Source organism: Neolamprologus brichardi, chromosome 16 (genome assembly GCF_056152115.1).
Source record: "Neolamprologus brichardi isolate AB-2024 chromosome 16, ASM5615211v1, whole genome shotgun sequence".
In the NCBI taxonomy this organism is placed as follows: domain Eukaryota; kingdom Metazoa; phylum Chordata; class Actinopteri; order Cichliformes; family Cichlidae; genus Neolamprologus; species Neolamprologus brichardi.
In genome coordinates, this window is record NC_142119.1 from 24,058,885 (window position 1) to 24,081,497 (window position 22,613).

General features: G+C 41.0%; 2 protein-coding genes across 2 annotated transcripts in view; one reads left to right on the forward strand and one right to left on the reverse strand.

Moving 5' to 3' along the window:
* pde11a (phosphodiesterase 11a) overlaps positions 1 to 3,659 on the forward strand; it is a 45,745-nt gene extending 42,086 nt beyond the window's left edge. Inside the window, exon 20 of the mRNA XM_006788442.3 lies at positions 119 to 3,659. Within this exon, the coding sequence (XP_006788505.1) occupies positions 119 to 352 (234 nt within the window). The 3' untranslated portion in view covers positions 353 to 3,659. The remainder of the gene's footprint in view (positions 1 to 118) is intronic.
* A 2,123-nt stretch (positions 3,660 to 5,782) lies between these two features.
* agps (alkylglycerone phosphate synthase) overlaps positions 5,783 to 22,613 on the reverse strand; it is a 29,041-nt gene continuing 12,210 nt past the window's right edge. Inside the window, exons 11-20 of the mRNA XM_006788443.3 lie at positions 18,949 to 19,076; positions 18,543 to 18,594; positions 16,979 to 17,055; positions 16,781 to 16,893; positions 14,986 to 15,055; positions 13,971 to 14,032; positions 13,137 to 13,226; positions 11,607 to 11,706; positions 11,394 to 11,451; positions 5,783 to 7,716 (exon numbers count right to left, since the gene is read on the reverse strand). Of these exons, the coding sequence (XP_006788506.2) occupies positions 7,595 to 7,716; positions 11,394 to 11,451; positions 11,607 to 11,706; positions 13,137 to 13,226; positions 13,971 to 14,032; positions 14,986 to 15,055; positions 16,781 to 16,893; positions 16,979 to 17,055; positions 18,543 to 18,594; positions 18,949 to 19,076 (872 nt within the window). The 3' untranslated portion in view covers positions 5,783 to 7,594. The remainder of the gene's footprint in view (positions 7,717 to 11,393; positions 11,452 to 11,606; positions 11,707 to 13,136; positions 13,227 to 13,970; positions 14,033 to 14,985; positions 15,056 to 16,780; positions 16,894 to 16,978; positions 17,056 to 18,542; positions 18,595 to 18,948; positions 19,077 to 22,613) is intronic.

Below are 22,613 nucleotides of genomic sequence, written 5' to 3' on the forward strand. Positions count from 1 at the left end.
CTTTAACCCTGCAAAAGTAGCATTTCAAAACATTTGTTTTTAAGCAGTATCTTGCCGTTGTAAGCACATATAGCCAACTGTAAGTGTTAATTCCTTTCCCCCCTCTTTCTCTCTCTAGACTCTGGTCAAGTTGAATCCCAAACTTCAGCCGATGGTTGACATGATCAAAGCTAACAGGGCCAAATGGGAGGAACTGAACAGGAAGAGACAACACGGCCAGAGTGTTTCTGCACCCGCGAGCCCCTGCAGTGGTGACAGCACAGAAGCCAGTGGCTGCACTGTGGCCAAAACTGGCAGCACACCCTGCTGCAGTGGCAGTGCTGACGGATCACCATCTAAAGCAGCTAGTTAGCTTCTGCTGCCGAGCTTCTGAGCTGATTTCCTAGGCTTATTTCCTCCAAAATGCAGTCTGCAAAGGAGGAAGTGCAGTGCATGCAGAGATTCATGGGCTCTGCTCCTGTTCGCTTTTTGCTACTAGGGATGAGCTTCAGACTTGAGTGTGACGCTATCATAGAGGTTTTTCTGCTGCCTTCTGCTGAATGGTGACAGAACTGTGTTTGGCAAGCTGGTCAGAGCAGCTACAAATCAGCCGATGACGCCACGTCAGAAAGGAAACTCAAACCACTGTGTCAACATGTCAGCCAGTGAGCTAACACCAACAATTCCACGGCAGTGTACAGATTTTCAGCACAGGCGTGGAGAATATAGGGGAGGAATATTTGTCTCTGCTGTGGTTTGTTTTGCTTTTGGCACCCTCTTGTTGATCATTCTTTTTGTCCAGGGTAACAGATTATTATTATTATTTGTAAATCTGTAAATAGGCTATCGAGTTATTGAAAAGAGTAAGGTTTGTAATGTGGCTGTAGACTTTCTGAAGGACCGACGGGGTGCAGGAACAACAAGGACCCGTGACAGTGCTTGCAATGCAAATTGAATTCCCACTCCCTCTTTTCCTGTGCCTTGTTTTAGGATCCTAATGAAACATGCATGGCCTCCGTGCTGAGGTTCTTAGATAGTGTGTCAAACCACGCTGTATTTTTTTGCCATAATTTGTAAAAACCAGTGACTGCAATTAACTTCTTGACCCCCATAAACTTAAATATATATTTCCCTAGTTTTATAAATGCAGGGCCTGACTTATCACATACAAACTTACACACGTGCACACACACAAACGTGCCTTGATGAAGCTGTTCTGATATTATATTAACTTCTGCAGGAAAAATCTTAACATCTACTAATTTAACACTAATTTAACACTCGCAGCTGTTACCTAAAAATAAAATATTCTTTAATATCAAAAACCATTGTTGGACATTTTAAGAGCTGCCCTTTTTTGCTTATAGCCAATCAGTTTGAAAGGAAGATCCTTACCACTCTTGTGGTTATCTGTTGAACAGGCAGGTGATCAGAGCTTAGATAGCATAGAGACTGCAAACACGTGGAAGCAGATAGCATTGCTGTTTCTCATTGTTTATTGTCTGTAGCAGTTAAGGGTATTTCCTAAAATGTAAAACATTTCAGTCTAATTTCTGGCCTTTTCTAAAGTTCACAAATGCTACCAGCTGTATACTGCATTTTATTAAAAAAAAATCCTGAGACAATGACATATCACTTGTAGTCACAAACTTTTGTTTCAATTAGGGCTCAGTCATTAATATATTGTTGGGACTTAAATGAGAAAGTAAAAAAATTCAGTACCTATATATTGGGTGTTATTCTTTGAAGATATTGAAACATAATATGTTAGTTAAATGTCAGTTATATATTCATTTTTAACATCACTAAATATTTCATAAAATAGCAAAAAACTTACTATCACGACCCCACTTGACTCCACGGTTAGACTGTATATAAAGGATGGACAGAGCCCTCGTTAAGCCACCCTTCACTTAGTAAACTAATGTGCGACTTAAGTCTTAAACGTATTGTTTTAGTGAAATGAAGAAGAAGAAGATCTGACTTTGAAACTGAGAGACACCACACAGTCATCGGCTAACAAGTGACTCACTTACTTTCAAATCCTAATAATAATTTTAATTCAAATACTTGGCTGTGTGGCTTATTTAGTATGCCTTTAAACAAGCTATTAAAATAATCAGGGAAGTGTATGCTGAGCTTAAAGAGCAAGGGAGCATTTTTCCTGTAGACATATATACAACTGCAGCTCTTTTGACAGCCAGTGCTGCCCCCTGCTGGTTATTTAGAGAACTTCCACATTGGCTTCTCCATCTATCTTTTATCTACAGGCTGTATCCCAATTTGGGGTCTGCAGCCTTAAAGTACGCAGCCTCAACGATCCTCAAGGGCCGCGTACTTAAAGACCGCTAAGGCCGGAAGTGCGAGGCTTGTGAAATGGGACGGTCTAGCCTCCGTTGCGCTGCCCAGGTTGCCTAGCAACCATGTTACTAACAGCTGGAAACGTTTCATACAGCATTCTTTGACAGAAATGAAGGAGAACATATTTTGTTCATTTGTTTGTTTGTTTCTACATGAGCTTTGATCATTCTCTTATTAAGGTCAGCTATTGAACGGTGTATATTTTAAAGTAAAGACTTTAAAACCAAGTTAGTACAAACGTCACTAATGTCACATAACTTTGCCGACATGTGGCCAACAGTAATGTTTTAATGTTCTTCGTTATTAAACATTTGCACATAAATAAGTGACATAATATTCAGTACTTAGTTTACTAAGTTACTCTTCGGGCGCCCCTCATCCGCTGTTTTTTTTCGGCAAAATTATCCACACCCAGCGTCGCGCTATGCATTCTGGGATATGTTGGGCCACGAAGTCTACACCGCCACGTCCTTAAAATTCAGGGAAATGAAGGACGCATTTGAGGGCCGCATTTTGAGCAGCCTTCGAATTGGGACAGCCTTTGTCGCGTCGCTGTGACGTAATCTGCCTTAAAATGCGGCCTTTAAGGCTGCAGACCCTGAATTGGGATACAGCCAAGGTCTATACCCAGCTGAGATGTATACTCTTGTGCTCCTGCACAGTCCTGAGAGCTTTGGAGTTGGAGCCACCCTATGGATAAACTATGTGATGACACCATTTCTAAATTAGGCTTTAAATTGGACATTATTTAAATGATCAAACAATTATAATAAGTATTATTTTGGGGTGGGGGTTTGCCTTATGAATTGTGTTGTAGCTTTTGTTAATTGGAGTTTTACAACGTGACTGTGCACATTGTGTGGCATGGATCTGTGTGCTCTGTATTTTAGTTGAAGAGCTAAACTGAAGTCAGACAGATTGTTTGTTTTTTCTTTGTTTGTTTTGTTCTTTTTAAAGAAATCGCATGTCTTTATGCAGTATTAAATTCAACCACTTGCTAAGGATGTAGCAAATAAGTGAGCCAAGAAATACCTCGTACTTTCATCAGTAAACATTTTATCTCATGGGAAATGCATGACTTAAATTCTATTGCATCATGTTATGTGATTTACGTATGAATATCACTGTTCTATTTTCCAATTAGGTCTCCGGGCAGGGCCAACTTCTACTCATTTTTTCCCCGCAGTGTAACGTGCTTTTTGTGTTTCTACTTTCTCCCAGTTTGGACTCTGGATTTATTCACGGCAGGCTAAACAGAAAGAAAACTAAGGCATGGAAAGGCAAATGAGCGATGTTTCTGTTGAGAGTTTAAATAAAACTGCTGCTACACGTGCTCTGGTTTGCTCTGACTCTGATTGTGGTGGTCCATTTTGAAGCTGCACTGCTGTCAAGTATGCATTTTAGATATTTATCTAAAAAAACACAGTAAAACGCTGCTTCTATGTAAATGTATTACCTGTTTCTACATACAAGGCTGACAAACTATATTTCTTTGTTAGAGAGCCTTTTTAATAATCAATAATTCAACGAGATTTTAACTGACCTTTCATTTTAATGATGCATTTTTACAGTTCTGTGCCAAAGCCATGTCTCATTTCTTTATATCTTGCTTCCAAGGAGTCAGAATTTCCTGTAACTTCTTAAAGTAGTCTTGAGCAGTAGTTTTCCAGATTTTTTGAAGGTTTTTCAAAGCTTTTCTTTGGAGACTGGCTGCTTTTTCCACACATTTTCAGTCCAGTTTTTATACCTGACTGTATGTTTTTTTTTGTTTGCAAAACCAAAAACCACTTAAATCTGACCTATGAATCATCTAAGTCTAAAAGAAGCACCTAACTCGAGGGATGAACAAGTGTTGTGTCTATAGACAACAGACAACTTAGCAAAGAACTAATTTTAAATTGTATCTTTGGGCACTTTGTTACTGGAAGCCCGTCGCAAAAACACATAATTTGCTCCCACTTCTTTAGTAAATCTCAAAAAAATGTCAACGATAACAGTCTGACAGACATAACACTGTATTTTTGCCTCAACAAGGTGATTCTCAAAGAGCTATTAGCTGAAAAGTTTGCATATCTCAGCATGGTGTGGAGTGTGCCCTTAAAAAAAACAAGTGGAGGACAAAAGAGGAAATGACAGGCCTTAAAAAACATCTACAGAAAATGAACAGTGTCTGAAAGTCATATCCTTAAGAAATACAAAGAAATCATGACCTGAAACATGATCTGAGAGAGCGGTGTCTGTATCTGGCCCCTTAGTTGAGCTTTAATGTTGATTAAAGCATCAACAGAAATGGTGTAAATGGAAAGGTGGGAGTCTCTGTCATGGTTTGTGGCTTTATTTCAGCCAGTGACCTTGGCGTCTTAACAAATTTGATGAAATTATGAACACACACAAAAAAAGATTTTGATCCATTATGCAATAACATCAAAAAAGCATTTGATTGGCCTGTATTGATAGATGCTCACTCATACAGACACTGTTGATACTGTTTATCTGGATGCTGCATTTTCAGATGAAAACGCAGAGACTTGGATGGTTGATCAAAAGTTTCTCCCACTGAAAACGCAATGTCCAGATAAACAGAATCAACTTTCTGAGGCTTCTGATTGGCAGTGGCGTCATTTTTCAGTTCAGTACCAAATAGTCCATTAGAGATGCTTATTAAAATTTTCCTCACCATGGACACCGTCTCCCGTTTTACATCTGATTTCTTCAGTGCAGTGCTGACCTCATGTGGACAAATGCATCCTTGCACACAAACTGTATCTCTCAATGAAATTCAGTAGCTGGGGCGTTTCATTGAGAAATCTTTGAATTTGTAAAGAGTGGAAATTGCACAACAAACCTTAGACTGGTCAGGTTACAAAGATGTAAAGATATTAGTGAAAAGATAGTAATTACCTGCAAAATATACCAATCTAATCATATTGGGAAATATGACAGTCAGTCCTAAATTTAATTATGGATTCCTTGTGTCTTTTATCTGATATATCTATTCACACATAATTCTGATCATTAGACTGTTAGACTGTGAAAGCTGCAGTGCATTTCAAGTCTGAGCTCGATTGCTGTTGATCTTGGTGATGCTGACGTCAGCCAGCAGTGTGTGTGGGTGGCTGTGTAGGTGAAGATGACTCCCAAATGAGCCTGTGCGTAGAAAAAAATAATAAAAAATAAAAGCCTGTCAGGAAGCAAAAGACAGGCTCTGTTAAGCTCTGCTGTTTTACCTTGAGCTCCGCATGGTGCAGGTACAGGCTGAGCAAACAAAAAAAAGCTGCTCTCAGGCTCTCGTTGACCTTCCTAACAGCCTGACAGTATAAATAAAGACTACAACTGAAGGGCTAAATTTAAGATGATGTATGAGGAAAAAGTTTTCTGCTCTTGCAACAATGTGGAGTGCATACAAAAAGCCAAAGAAAATAATAAAGAATTCACAACTGGGAAGTTTTACTTTAATTTATTGCACAAACAGCATTGACAAAACATACTTAGAAGTTACTATGTTGTTAAGAGAAGTGGAAAAATTGACCAAAAAGGGTACAGCCATAACATTCAAAAACAAGCTCTTGCATATTTTTGACACAAGAGGGTAGAAGGTCAGATAAGAGTTTGGGGGTGGGGTCCTGAACAAATCTTTTTACTTTTGGGGGATTTCTTTTGACCTTAAAGCACACAGGGATCCTGGAAAACATGACACATAGTTAACAATGGAAAGGTAGACCTTACTTCAACATGAGAGCAAAAAGTCCAGTATCAAAATGTAGTACATTACAGGATCCGATCCAAAAAACCTTTCATACAATACACTATTCAACTGTTTGACGAGCTGAAGAATTTTGGGGTGAACACAAATGATACAACTACATGGCAGGAAGAAAAAAAAGTGTTTGAAACATGGACTTGTGTTTTAATACAAAGTTTTAGCAGGTGTAACAGTCACACATATTTACATTTTAGAGCTCTTCAGATGGTTATCTTTGCATATGCTAATTAAAAAATACAGTTTAACTTTGCAGTAAGTTGCCATAACATTAAACACATGTACAGTATGCTCACATGATCTGATGAGTTGAGTCTTTGGTACAATGTGAGCACCAGAATCCAGAGGCCCTACACCGCAAACGTGGTCATAATGGAAATGGCTTTTTCCCCCTCCCCCCACTCTCTCAACAAACCATGCAAGGTTAATGCCTTCAGTGCAAACGCTAAACACACTGGGAATCATCCGTCTTTATCCTCATACTGTTCATCTAAGGGTGGGGAAATTTTGGTTGTGCAGAACAAAGACTCGAGGGGACCCATTATGTTTTTTCATCATTTTCTATTATGGTTTTATTATTGTAGTTAATGTTGCCATAACATCAACCCCACCCACCTGCTGCTGAACACTACTGTTTGTGACTGGCAGCCAATTAGAAGAGAGCTAGCTGAGATGAACTGAAGTGGCTACGCAAAGGTCCAGCAGAAGATAAATAACGATTATTGTGACCTGTGAATCGTGCCAAGCTACTTGAGCAGAGTCCAAGAATAGAAAGGTGGGGCTAGATATGAACATAATAGGTCCCATTTAACTCGAAAAAGTTCATCACCAGTGGTACACACACACGCATACACAAGAAACAAGTCTCTTGGCAATTGGTCAGTACAACAGAAGGCAGGAGGGCATGAAAAGATGAACAGGAGACACTGATGACCTTCGCAAAGGGACTTCAATGTACACACGTATAGTAGAAGGGTAGGCAGACAAAAGCTTTAGAAAGGCACAGAGCTTCAGAAAGCGCATTGAGCTGAAAGTTACCACTAAAGAAATGCCAATCACTCAATTGCATACACTCACACACACACACACACACACACACACACACACACAAGACAGGATCATGTAGACAAATTGTTTCTGCTAATGTTGGCAAGGATTTTTAGCAGTTTAACAAAAGAAAATGTGATGGAAAATGAAGGTTTTTGTTGCATCACAGTTGTGGCTTAGGAGGATGAGACCGTGACACGAGTAAAAATGAGCTTCAACATGGACGACAATGATTGTTACAGCAGATTAAGTGCAATACAAAGTCAAAGCCAGAAAAAGCCTGGGTGAATCGTTAAATGGCACCGAATGACACTTTTGATGGAGAAGACAAAGATCTGTGTCCGTTTTGAAATCACATATAGTATCTATTAATCAAAAATGCACAAGATGCTTTCAGAAAACAAAACAAAACAAAAAGCTTAGCTAAAGATGGACAGAAGTGTTTAATTAGAGGAGGTTTCTGTTGCCGAAGATGTTATTTGGGTCCACGTAGTCCTTGACAGACTTGAGCATCCCCATGCCGACGCTGGAGATGGTCTCTCTCATCCACTCCTTCCGAAGTTTCCCCACTGAATGACAGAGGAGAGAAATAAATAAAAAAAACCAAGGAAGACGACTGAGGGGGAGAAATAGAGGAATCGGCACGGCTGATTGCTCAGCAGGCTGCTGGGAGCCAATCAATCTTGTGAGAGTGAGTGAATAAACAGAGGGTGATAAATGCTTTTATTCAGAGAGGAGAAATGTTTTGCATGGCATGATTTATGGAGCTCAGCAGACTATCAAACTCATTAGGCTCTGTGTGTTCCCAGAGGAGGGGCCGGCTGGCGGCTGGAGCGGGCCGTCCCCGGCTCCCTCACTTTTTGAGCCACCACTCCCCTCCAATCCCCCCCCGCCCCCTCAGAGTCACAGGAGCGTTTTCTGTCTCATTGTGCCAACGGCCGCACTCCTCCAGCTGACCCGCGAGGGTGTTGTGCTCCGTTGTCCCGAACGTCACTCTATGCCCCAACACTGGCCCGATCATCATTAGGGTGCCACAGCCAGCCGTGGAGCACCAACACAATGGCACTCTGTCAGCGGGAGTTTGGCTTTCAGCCGCTCCTCGCGGCCTCTTATCGTCGTTGTCCAAACCCCCCAACCTGAGGAGTGAGACTGCCTTCGGCATGAAGCCCAGTGAGGGTGCCCATTACTTTACCAGCTGTCCAGTTCAACATTCTCCAAAGCATTTGGACTTGACAGGGTCCCACAGAGTGGAGCCGGCAACTTTTCAAAAAGAAGAATTTAACAGCAAATGTAACCAAATTAAAGCAGTCATTTATATTTTTGTATTTGGCAATAAGAGGAGGAAAAGAGTGGTGCTACTGGGGACTAACAACACTGACTTACTCAACTGGTCAGTAGACCCAAGAAACCTCAAATATGTAGATTTAGGTTCATGACAAATGTTTTTCGGCACAGTCACAAAAATTGATCTAATTTCAAGTTTAACTTTGCCTTTTATGGCCTAACCAAGTACTTAAATAATAAATGATACATGAGAAGCTTTCACCTTCTCTCTGTTTTCTATCAGTGCAACTTTTTGGGGGGATAATGTGGGATTTGGGAAGCTGACAGGCAACTTTCACATTTTTCAGTGTAAAACACTGAAATCCTTAATTCCTGCAAAATCAGTTCAAAAAGAGCAAGTAGTCATTATCAGAGTGTGATACTAATAACTAAAAATCCGGGAAAGGAAAGCTGTTTCATTCTTGGAAAAAGTCGTCTTTTAATAACAGTCCAGCAAAGAGAAAGTAAGTAAATTTTAACTTTTGACGTCGTGTCACTTTAAAAGAAATACTCGATATCTACAACCCACCCACGCGAAAAAAGATAGACTTGAGAACAGAGCAGCTCAGAACAGGTGCTGCTCTCTGTGTAAACATGTGAAACCAGCAGTGTAATCAGTTTAGATAAGATTATAAAGGCCAAAAGAAAAAAAAACGAAAGGAAAAACCCCCAAAAAACAAAAACGTGTCTTCACATGCCTTCCTTTCCCAATCCACATGATTCTCTCCGCACTAGTAGCAAAGCAGCCTCTAACCCCCCTCCCCCAGTGCTCCCAGGGCAAGATGAGAAAAAGAGGCCACCCTGACATGTTACAACGCTATGTTATCAGAGTTTGGCCAGGAAACCCAGATGGGGATAAGCCATGAGGCTAGTGAGGCCCGTCTCCTGACAAAACAGGGCAGGCAGCGGGGTCACTGGGGACTCTGATACCACACAAACCTCCAGATGGTGACAAGGGGACCAATCAGCTGCTACCCAATAACTAAGAAAGTACCATGTTCTCCACCACCACCACCTCCTCCCCACTTCTTTCCCCTCGTTCCACCTCCATCCCACCCTCCTCTCAGGAATAGGAGAGAAAACAGAAGGTGCTGGGACTGCATCATTGCCTCCATCACTGTGATAATTTACACATCTATCTTGTCATATTCTCTCTTTTTTGCTTGCTATTGCAATCAATCTCACCAGGCTTGGTGTGTGCAGCTGAGACATGCAAAGAAGTGCAGGTAGCTATTTTAGAAAAGCCCCTCCTCCTTCTCAAAAATCAAACAACTGACATTTCTCTCATGTGGAAAAGCCCGGGGAAGTTCAGGGCGAATAGCAAACGGAGAACTTCACCAAATCAGGTCATTCTTTTTATCTCCTGAGAGCAGTGACCTGAGTGGAAGTGCAGCGTGGGGAGCAGGTGAGAGAGAATCTCCGCAAAAAAAAAAGAAAAGAAAAATAAAGCTGCAAGGTGAGGTGAAGATGCTGGGCACCCTCGAATGGCCTTCATTTGGAGAAGAAGAGAGAAGCTGGGTTGAGGCTCATCCGCTTCCACACCCCGCTCTCACTCTCCTGGGGTTTCTCTAACAAATGGGGGTCAGGACATGACAGACAGGGTAAGGCAGTGGCCATGCATTCCTGTGATATGACCAAGCTGGAGTATTGGTTGAGGAGTTGCGGTGCAGGGTTGATAGATGGATGATTCTCCTGGTGATGGATGTTCCGACAACTCTTCACTGCTGCGACACTGGTGACCTAGTTAAAGAGGACATTTCTCCTGGTGTTCTGTCTTTAAGCACTGGCCAATATTTAAACATTTAACATGTTTGTTTTGGGGTTTTTTAAAGCCATTTTCTTAAAACTGACTCCTTTTTCATGAAAAATGTTTTTCCCCTGGACAGCAGCTGACACACAGTGCTGTTAGGTGAGTATTACGTCCTGTAGTGAAAGGGGTCGAAGCGCTCTGCATGCAGAGATTCCCTTTCGTTTGCCCACGCAGCACCGTGCTGACCTGCTGTAAATACAGGGCCACAAAAATGTATATTTTCTCCACTGGCCTCCCACCTCACCATCCTTGACTACATCTGTTTTGTTTGATACACAAAACCCAGGGAAACTAGCTCCATTTGTCAAGCGCTGATTGTGGGCAGACAAACCGTCCTGTCTGCACCCAGATAGCGAGCCCCGCTGTTATTAATCACAATTACAGAATGGGCCTTGCACACGGTAGCTGCATCAATATCCCACCCCCCTCTCCCCAGCGTCACCTCCCCGTGCCGCTCGGGGTGGCCGGGCCACCGTTTGGAGGTCAGTGTACAGCCGGCGATAACGGCGGCATCATTTACCCCGGCCCGCTGCCTCCTTTTTATTAGCAATCTTTTAATTTTGAACCCGTCCCCGCCTTCAGGAAAAATTGTGATTTAATATCGCAGCTGATTCACTACATACTGTTTTTGACAGGTGTGATGAATAGCCTCAAGTGATGTATGAAAACAGCGAGGCGGATGGCAATATAGATAAGGCAGCCGTTTCGGTTAGCCCTGATGGGGCCAGGAGAGTTGTTTCGCCGCCCTCCCCTGCTCACGTTTCATTTGGTCACTGCTGAAATGAACAAATAGCCGAGTCAGTGTCATTCATCTGAGCTGCGGGAACAGATTTTGGAAATGTGAAGGAAGCGATGAAAGATCCACGACCAAATGCACATTTACAGCACGACTGGCTGCCAGCTTGCCAGCGTGGAAGAGCACGCCGGGTAGGCTCGCCATGCTGTCATCGCGATTCAGTACAAAACTTTTTTTTTTCCCTGGCCAAATGAAACATAAGAGAATGTCCAAATATAACATCACTGTGCTTTTTTGGTGATTTATGTGCACTTGCTTTCTGCAGTTTGTGAAAACAGGCTCTACATTTTCAGCACAAAATTCTCAGCTTTTGGTACCTCCATGGTGATGTGACAAGCTCCCTCCATTGGCAAGGATCTCCTCTCTAGCTGCATGCTGTGAAGAGGGGAAAAAAAACAAAACAACACTCAGTTTACACATTATATAATGTTATATTCTGATATCTGTTCTGATGGGTGTTGGCATTTCAACATGTTATCACATTTTAACAGTTTGTGGCATAATGTGCAGAAAAATAGAACTGGATCTACCTCCACTTGTTCATACACATGCACTGGATCACTGAGTCCTCTGTAGTTGAAGGCAAAGTAAAAGTAGACACAGGCACCGGCATCATACGTCTGAGTCACCCTGCACGAAAAAGAAACGCGTTCAAACGAGCGGAAAAAACCTTAATCTTTCTCTTTCCACCGTCTCTCAGAAAATCCAATTTACATGCATGTGAAGGAGGAGTTTTTTGACAAGTTGCTCCCTTTTACATACAATAAATGATTCTTTTCTATTGGAATCGGAAGACAAAGTGCACTGGGAGGTTTGGTTTTCCCCAGCGAACCTCTGACCTCAATTCCATTCATGGTTAGCAGAAAGCGGAGGCAGCGTGGAAGCACTGTCGCCTTTAATAACACAACATTATCACATAATAAATGGCGATCAAATCCTTTTACTGAATCTGAGCCACATTTACTCCTCAGGTATGATGCAGGCAGGGTGATTCAACTGACATCATAATATTTGTGTTTTCCCCACACCACTAAATGCAGCTTACGCTCAGGTTTTCGAACATATTGTGTAACAACCTTTGCGTTGAGAATATAATGCTGCTTTTCCCGTTTACATGTTCTCTCTCTGGCCTTGCTCCCTCTGGAGGAGCAGGGTGCTGGGCCCTTGTTCATTTGACATGGCCCATCACCTGGCACACTCACTGTTCTGGAGGTTAAATGGACAAATCAATCATGTGACAGACTGCAGCCGGGAAATGAATGGCTGTAGCATAATCAGGCTAAGGCCTAATCTGTCCGCAATCTGTGAGCAGCAGCCTGGTGCTCCTCAACCAGCTCGCCGTCTGTCTGTCACAACGTCCGACCGCATTGTCTCCGTGGCTCTTGCAAACTCAACAGAGGTCACACTTGGTATGCACCTCAGTACTTCCAAGGTTATAACTGAAATGTATCTTTAGGATTGAATGCCATTTGCTGTCAAACAATAAAAGTTAGCAACTGATAGTCATTCTATTTTTTTTTTGCTTTTCATTTGTTTCTAATTTGGACCAACTTCTTCAAAATATTTAATTTGGGGAATGCTCTTGATTATTTGTGCATAAATGTCATTTAAAGGATTGATGTGATGATATTTTATCACAGCATGATGTTTATTTTTTTTTCTGAAGCATTTATATTTGTAAAATTTAAAAAAAAATTCAAAAACTGTTACAAACTGTGACAAACAACTACACCTTATTCCTCGGTTTAAAATAGCATCCAACAAGAAAACCATTAAATCCTTGAGTATCATTTGCTAAAAACTACACTGCCCTGCTTGTTTAATAAGTTACTTGAGCTCGTTACATATGTGTGACCTGATTGAGAGTGTCATATTTTTAATAGGCTTTGGACAAATTAGAACACACAGTGCATTGTTGTGGTCTTTTCATGGGAAGAACAATATGAAATCTATACTGTAGGTGTCGTTTCTGCACTAGTGTTAAACATTAAAATATGGTGAGGAGACTGGCAGAGCGCTTGTACAGGCTCAGTCTTTTGGAAACTGTTTTTAAATATTACCTGCATGTGGATAATGGTGGAAACTGAACTCCTTTGTCTTTACACTCTCGCACAATGCGCGCTTTTACATTTCTGCAAATGTCCAAAACCCTAAAAAAAAAAGAAAGAAAAGACAAGAAAGAAAATTAATAGGAGTTTGAGCTGATATTTGTGTGTTTAAAACATGACAACAATGTGTATTTAAAACCAAGCACTGCAAAAATATAAATAATAAAAGAAAGACAGGAAAAAAACATTAAAGAAAGGCAAGAGACCAGGCAGGAGGTAGAGACCAGACTGACTAACATGAAGACCATTGTGGGAGAGATTCCCACTGGTGTGGAAATGGCCGCCAGTCCTAAGCATCTGCAGTCGTGCGTGGAGTGTGGAGGATGGGGAGGAGGCTGGGTAATGAGCCAGGCACATATGCTCGCCTCACTGCCTGATCTCTTGGTCTCTCCCCATCAGGCATGTTACACAACAAGGAGCCTGCATGTGCTCCTGTTTGTTGTGTGAGAAAGCAGGACAATGAAAACATGTAGAAAATGCAGATCACAGTACATGGGTGTGAGATGAGCCTGTGTCTCATAGTACATGGTACACATACAGAGCACACTCACACACCTCTCCCCTCCTATGTGTGTGCGTGGGTGTGTGAGTATATCAGTAGTGGTACGTTTGTATGCTGAGGAGGAAAAGCTCCACCAACGCAGGGTCATTTAATGAGGGGAGAAGGCAGGCATGAAGGTGAATGTGAAAGACAGAGGCAAGGAGAAATAAACGAAAGGAAGGGGAAAACAGGATTAGGACACTCAGGGCAGACTCTGCAGGAGGCGAGTGAATCAATGTATTTACCTGTCCCAAGGCACAGAGGTTTCAAAGGACTCGCCAATCACATAGTAGTCCATTCCCAAGTCCTGGTTGGAATGAAATGCACATATATAAGCAGGCTGATATGTTAATGTGATTCAGCACATTTTATGAGAACTGTGGTAACCCTGTAAATCAAGCATATGCAGAAATCCTCCAAGCTTGTGATCTTATTTTGAAACCACAGCTTCTTATTTTTATGAGCTGGATGACATTTGATCAACAGATTTTTTTAATTTTTTTAAAGGCAAAGCACAACTTTCTTTTTTAAAGGAAAAAAAGAGAAATGAAAGCAGCTTCTCTTCTCTGTACCGATAAAACAAAGACATTATCTTGGGCTTTTTTGTGATGTTTTACCACTGGCTTACATTCAACAGAACAAACCACTATCATAAAACTAGAATATAAAGAATGACTACATAAATAACTAGTAGTAGTAGACATCTCAACGAGACCTTTTCAGACCTGTATTGCAAAAAAGCATTTTTGAATAGAAGCTGTTGCTTTATTGAAAAGGGCTTTAAATTCTGGATGCCCTTTCCGATGCAACCCCAAAAGGGTTTGTGGCTCCTCCTGGGATTGAAATTGGGATTATTGCTTGTTGGGCGAATGTGTAAACATCTACAATATGGAGCCACTGAGGAAGGACTTTTGACAACTGAGATAAAAAAAAAATACATAAATAAAAAGCAGAAGGCTGTTGATGACCTGCTTAAGTGTATTTAAACACCCTGCTTGTTGATGATTGTCAGAAAGGTTTCTAACAGGGATGACCTGAGTCAACTTTCTATTGTCATTCTGTCTGCATTTACTGTGCTCTTCTACTGCTGTTCAATGCCTTGACAACAACTGCGACCAGATCAAATCAAAGCCCTCCCGAGGTCATATTCCGCTGCTTTCATTGCTGCTCGCTATCCTCTCCGCTGTCAAATTGCAATCTCCCTGCCTGCCCCACCTGCCCATCAGCTCAGGCAGGGAAAAAGCCAGAGAAGTGACCCACCCGGAGGTAAGCGATGACAAAGGTCAACATGTAGCCCCTCTGCCCATTGTCCTCTCCAGCTGCCAGGCCCCTGCGAGGAGACATCAGGGTTAATATTTAACAGATCTTTTCTTCAGCTTTGTTGCTCCGGCTGCTCCCTCTCACAACCGCTGTCTTGGAGGCTGTCAGTGCAACAATGTACAGATCAATGGCGCTATGCTCCTTGCATCGCCATAGGTCAGCCACACATCTATCACCTGCGGTGGGTAATCACATTTTCATCTACCATCCAAACTAATCAGGCCAAGCTCATTAGAAAATCACTATATTGATTTTCACCCTTCTTCCTGTTTCCCATCACTGCAGGAAACGTTCCTCACCACACCTAAGCAATCCATCACCGGCACTTGAGCTGATGGGTGATGGCCATTTAATGAAAATAATGCAATTATTAAGACTATGTTGCATCTGACAGGTTTTGGCTGGTATGGCTTAACCCCTTTCTATCACAAAACCATTGTTTGAACCTCAGCAAGATCCTAAAATAGAAGCAAACATGAAATGCTACAATGGTGTCAAATAAGACTTAATGAATATAATGTACAATCAAATACTGATCAAACATTTGGCAAAACAGGGAATGCCTTGCACAAGATATTAATTACAATGAAACACTGGACTTTTTTATTGTTTCTCTTAACTAAAGAAAATATTAAAAATCCAGAGTCAGTTTTGGTAGCAACTGTATGAACACTTAAGATCTATAGATTTACAAACGCTTCACATAAATGTGAAATATCTGCAAACGTAAGAGTTACTGCCACAACCACTTTAATGAATGACTAACAAATTTATGCATTGGCTATGTCATGACCCATGATGGTGCAATGCAAATCTTGCAGCCAGTTTTCAGACCAAACATATCACATTTGTGGTCTACCTGAGATGAAAGGTTGATATCTTTATCCATTCATATGTTTCTGCAGTTTTTTAAATGTCCAGTTTAAATAAAAATCCATCTTTGAACTTTAAAGCTTTCTTTCTTTCTTTTGTTGTGCGTGGAAGATTTTGGATCTGAGTAAATTAGGACCGAGGTTTTGTGTTTCCAGGTCTTATGTGGCCGTGCAAAATAATGGGAACAGACAAAAATGTCTGAGGAAACTGTGCATCAGGATTATTTGGAGTTAGATATAGATGAGAAATGTTTATATCAGATTTCTACACAGATACATTCATATTAGGTTTCCAAAAACCTTTGCTGTTTACCAATTACAATTCACCAATAAATAAAAGTAATTATTTTCATAACAATTACACAGATGGCAAATGAACTGAATATTCTTTTTTGAGGGCTTATAAATGGTTCTGGATGAAGGAGGTTTCCTCTCTAGCTGGCTGGTAACAGATTTCCAAGAAAGTCCTTATTGATCTGTTTCATGATCAATCACAAGAGCCAAACACTCCCCAGCTGTGTCTTGTGGCCCTGTGCTGTCCTAAGGGGAGCTGTGCCCTACTATCTCTGCCCACCTCACACCTACTTTAACATTAAAGCTAGCCTGACAGGAGGACATCCAGAGGTGATCCATCAATCCACATCGAGACAAACTACTGAGTCGAAGAACAAATCTTAAGTGTGTAACTGTGCTTTTCAATTCTTATCACTGCTCCTCCAAGGCTGGTTGAAAGCAGCGCCACCACTGTGTATAAAGCCTCACATTATGGCACATTTCTAACCTTTCTGATCTTTAAATGATCCAACAATATAGAGATATAGAAGACAGATGTAAAAATACCAAACTCGACAGCCACTACTCACCCAAATTTTGCAGCGATGTCATAAACCTGCTTTTCATGCTGCAGGACCTTCTCGCGGTCTCCCTCAAACAGCAGGGTGGCCACACACAAGCGGTTGGGGTCAAACCCTTTGAACTGAGAATTAAAGAGGTAGGCTCATTTTTCATGTAAAACACCTGCAGCAAGAACCTTACAGTGTTCACCCGTGGTTATTTTTTACCTTGGTGATGTAAAATTTCTTCAACCCGTCCAAAAAGGAAGTGAAAATTGAAGATACTTGAGGCTTCAGGGCATGACCTGTTAAATATCAGATTAAAATCAGTTCCGTTAATTCACCTAAAAGAAGCCCTAAGGTAAATAAAACAAAATTTCCCACAAATTAGGCAAACTCTGCTTCTGCTTGCATCCTCCAGTGTTCTGAGAGAGCAAAGCAACTCTGATATATTTGGAATTGCAAACAAAAGAAGAAGAAATAAATGGTAACATTTGAATAACTTCACAACTGGCCAGTGGCTGCGAGCGACAGCGACTATAAATCAGAGAGTTTCCGAAGGGAAGTGGGGTTGACACAGTGATATCCGTCTTCCTCAGCCACCCTTTTTGATTTATTCCTGATCGGACGCACAAAAGCGCCTGTGGACAAGGGAAAATGAGGGGCTGGGGCCAATGGGATGGTTATCAATCACAGCAGGGAAGTCATGGGTGATGTCGCCGAGACTTAACAGTTCATTTATTTCCCCCTATGCTCAAGTCTCTTCATCACTTAGTGTCCTAATTGTTTCCATTCCAAACTGTGATTGTAGGTCTTAAGGTCCCTCACAGCCATCATACTCGTTAATTAAATACTCAAAATCCAGAGAGAAAAAAATTGCTAATACAATGAACAAAAATAATATGTTCATATGTTTATATTATCTTTCCTTTATACAAAATCCTTATTTTTTATATATTAATACAAGTAGAGCTAAATTGTTTGTGTAGTCTCAAACTAAAAAAAAAAAAACCCCAACCCTTTTATACAGTACACAAACTTTCTCCACAGTAATCATTATTAAAAAGTAAGGACAAGTTACTAAATCCATGAATGCATCATAGTGCCATGAGTTTTAGTTTTTATTCCCCCCCCCCCCCCCCCCCCCCCCAAAAAAAAAGAAAAAGAAAAAAAATCCTGGTCACTTTGTCTTCCCTGTGTAATGCTAGGAAGTGCCTACTCTGTGAAAAGTGGAAATACAGGGAACATAATGAGATCCCACGAGACTGGGGAACTTTGCAGCGATCTCTGGGAATGCCAGATGCATTCCACTGGACCCGAAGAAACAACATCATAAAACTTCAGTGCAATAATGACTTAATTCTGGTCGGGTTTATTTTTCATCGTGCTTCAAACTGTGTGTGTGTGTGTGTGTGTGTGTGCGCGCGCGCAGATATTCGGTTGCAAAAATAATAATCAATTTAACGATTCAGTGGCATGGACCGTTGTGACATCACTGACTGCTGAACAAGTGCCGTTCATGGTTAGGTGGAACACCAAACAAAATAAAATGGGAGAAACTAAAGAAATGATTAAACCACATCATGTGGCTGATGTTGCAAAGCTCTCTGATCAAAGCCAAAGGTTTTATTGGGGCCTGGAAAAACAAAAAATAAAAATCAAGCCAAATTAAGTCCTACTTGTAATGGGAAAAGCTAATGTTGAGAATTTGTAGATTAAATGAAAGTCATATAGACACATAAAGAGGTGATAACTGCGATGGGCTTAAATGTGAACTCCAAATAAAACTTACCAAATTTAAATTGTTCATTATCCATGAGTCGTATAGAAGCTGGGGCACACCTCTGCAGGGAAAAGAAGTTGGCCCAAATTAGTCGAATGAACAACAATAAAAAGCTTTAAATTTATAGCTTTTGGTTATTTGTCCTAAATGTACAGTAAACAGACTCTCTGAGACAGCACTTCAGGCCAAATGAGGTCTGACGACGTCAGATGCCTTTGCAAGTTGGTCTATAAATCAATTTTTCCCTGCTTTCTTCTGCCAGGTTAGCTTTAAAGGAGGTAAAACGAAGACCTGAAAGTGCTTATTTTGTGCATACCTCAAACACACAGTAACTTTCTAGCCTCCATCTCATGTTGAGACATGGCTTTATGAAGCAACAGAGCACAACATGCTGAAGGGGAGATTAACCTGTTACCTGTCTGGCAACCTCTCGAAGACAGGCAACTCCCATCTCGAAATTAGGGAACACTACAGAGCCGTATTTTTGGTACTCCGGCATGGGACGAATCTTCATTGTAACCTCAGTAACCACGCCCAGGGTTCCTGTGGAAAATAACAGTGAGATTTTGAGCAGAACAAAAAGAAGTATATCAATTCCCAGAGTTTATATGACCTAACCCGCTTTAAGCGGAACTCAAGACTGTTTTACAGGGCTCTGGTACATGTCCCCAGGGGTTGTTCTGGTGACCTTTGTCTCACATTTCACTTAGCAGATCTGGTTTTCTACCACACGCTGGGGGATAACTGAGATTTATCAGCTTAAGAACACCAGGAAGTAAAGCAGGGGTATATCAAAGGCACCAAGACCAACAACAGCAACACGTACACAAGGTAGAAGGAAACCTTTGGCTGACCTTATGACCCTGGAAGCTTTCAACAATTAGCTGCTGCTGCTGCTGAAATCTTCACACCACTCGGTTCAAATATACCCAATGTTTATTTGAAAGTAAACTATGGGTAGCAAAGGATGTTTGCCATCTCTTCTCATAAAAAAAATTGAATTAAGCTCAATCTTTGAGCACTTGCTTTCAGATGGCTTTTCTGAAAAAGATGTGGCTAATCAAAATGCTTTCTTTTGTTATCAGATGAAAAATGAAAACTACAATCAGTGAAAAAAAATTAAAACGTTGCTTTTTCTATAAGAACACAAGCACAGTTTAAAAACATCTATTCTCAAAGTGAACTGTACAAACATTTTAAGGGTTTTGGACTATTTCAACAAAAGAGAATATCTGATGGGTTTGCACAACACGTAATTGCCATTTTTACACTTTCTCCACACACTCAACAATGAACAACAGCTAATAGAGCTAGTTTGTGAATTTTATTGCTATGATCCAAATTGCTTTCTTGCACCCTGTGCACTCTGTATCATTATAGATCACGTTCATTTATAAATGTATCCCCCATGAACACAGTCCATCAGGAGGCTTCATCAGCCTGTTATGGTTGTTAATGAGGCCTCTAATGTGACACTGTATGCCACATGCTGCTCCCTAGTGGCACACTGGAAAACGTGACTGCATTGGGCCTCACACCAAGGAGGGTTTTTTCTCCCCCCCTCCTGATAGCATGCAGAAGGCACTTAATGAGAGAGGGGTGCGGATCTAGAGAAGGAGAGAAAGAAAGACTGTAGGAGGAGCCAGAGTGAGGGCTAAATGGAGGCAATAAGAACAGCAATGCTGGAAAAACTCTCACGGGACAGATGCAATGCAATGAAATACTGAGTGCAGCTTAAGCTAACTTTACTGGAACTCTTGCTATTAAACTAACCTCATCTTAAAGGCTTAATCTTAAATTTGTGGAAAGGGAATATTCACAATGAAGAGTGTTTTTAGCAGCAAATATTTTGACCAAAAAAGCCACTGACCATTGTGCAACCACTGCTTTAAATCAATCATTTAACTCTCAACATTAAGTTAGCGTTAGTTTCGTTTCATATTGTATTTTCTGCATGGTTGAGGGGAGTTTAAAAGAGAAAAGGATTAGCATTGATCATTCCAATCATTGTTTACACTGGCTTTAGCAAGGGGGAAGAACTACTTTGCATTCAGGTTACTTCAAGGTCAGACAGATACACAGACCCGTTGTTGTGCAGAGAATAAGAAGCCTGAGGTTTCACAGTAATTTCTAATGAAATGGATGCGTTCCACTTAACATGCAGAGCATAGTTGAGGGTTTTAGCGTGGCGCTTTGCTGTTGTTGTGGCCTACTGTCAGACACCAGGATGGGATTCTTTCGGTGAGGAGGTAGATAATTTTAATGAGACTGTGTGCTGGACTGACCTCTTAGAAAAAGAGTTAGGCCTCCCAGAACAACATGCTCTACCACTGAGGTGTGGTCCTGTCCTATCTCTGCTCAGTGTAGCGATCCCAGAAGCAAGAGCATCTTCAATTTCACTCACATTAATTGCAAAAAAGCTCCTTCTCCAAGCTTGGGTTTTGAAGATATGAAGCATGTTAGAAAAAATGTGCTACAAGTGGCTACTGTGATATTAGACTAAAGTATTCAAAACATTTCTACCATGTGAGTACATGAGTAAGCAATATCTAGCTATGTATTACAAGTAGACTGCTATTATTTTCACTTTCAGTAATTGATTATCTTTTATAGACTCATATGCTGAAAAAGCAGCAAACTAGACTTGTTGTTCTCAAGTCCACTGTTTCACAAACGTAATATTTTTTGGATGCCATCAAGATGCTAGAGTTGCTTTACACACACACATAGACTAGACACTACATAGGACAATGCACCATGTATTGCTGGCTGTATAACTGGCCAGTAAGCAAGACTAACACTATTCTGATATTGAACATGTAACATGATATTTAATCCAATACAGGATTTTTAAGACTGATATTGATACTGATATTTGGCGATTTAAATTTCCAATATTTTACAAATCAGCTGAGGTTTTCTTTCAGATACATGAAATATAACTGATGTTATGGAAATCTGCTTATGTGTAGTTGTTCACTTAGTTGGATCAGCTCGTTGTGTTTGTGATGTTCCAACACGTTGCAGGGAAGTTGCAGAATGCCCTTTAGTGGACAAAAGATGTAACACTCATTACATGGTTTAACTGTGTTCCTACCAACTCTTCTTTACTCTTTAAATTTTAATTTATTGGATGATGTAAATGCAGATATGTACAGATCAACAAATAGCTATTGTAAACCAATAGTATTTGCGGATAAAACAGTCTGGCTCTAAGGGTTCATAGTGCATAAATAATAGGGAACCCATTGCAAGTATCTTTTAGAAATTCATCCTTTGGAAAAGGAATTCTTGGATTTGGTCATTGTGTACTTCTGTAGGTATTTGCCCACGGAGAGCTTATGGGGAGATGGGTTTTCAGCCTATGCAAAAATGCTCCCATGCATCCAACAACCCAACAGTATAGAGCTCAGCTATGCGTAGGTCGAATGCTGATTGGCTGACAAGTGGGCTGTAACAGGGAAGGGAGCCACAGGCTTCTCACAGGAGTTCACCAGGAATGGGAGAAGCATAACCAAACATCCAAGGTCTGCTCGGTTTCACTTCAGCTCTTTGTATGTTATAACTTATGTGTATTAGTATGTTATAACTACTCTGCATCTGGCTGAAGGACCATCAACAACCTAACTGAGAGCCCACAGATCATTTGTACCAGATACTTTGGACACTGCCTTCATCTCACAACAAAAAGTTTTCTGCAGGGCTGTCCCAAGCACCCTACAGTCTACTAGTGCAGAATCATGTTCAAGCCATGAAGCTGAAGGACACCGTAAAGTGCCCAACATATTTAAGGCAGAGCAAAATTCTTTGGAGAAGATCTTTAATTCTGTGGTGGCTGAGTCATAAAGAGTAAAAATACATGTGGCTAGCTTAATTTGAAACTACCCATATATGGCAACTGTCAGTCAAAACATGAACTCTCACAGTTAATCTGCACGGTCAGGACACAACTTCAAAACTTCAAACCCTGTTTCTTAGTATGATACTGTTGCTGAGATCCGTTTCGCTGAATGCAAATAGAGACTTCTGCAGCAGTCCCAGCCCAGTCGAGGAGCAGATTGCTGAGCTTTGTAGGGCAAA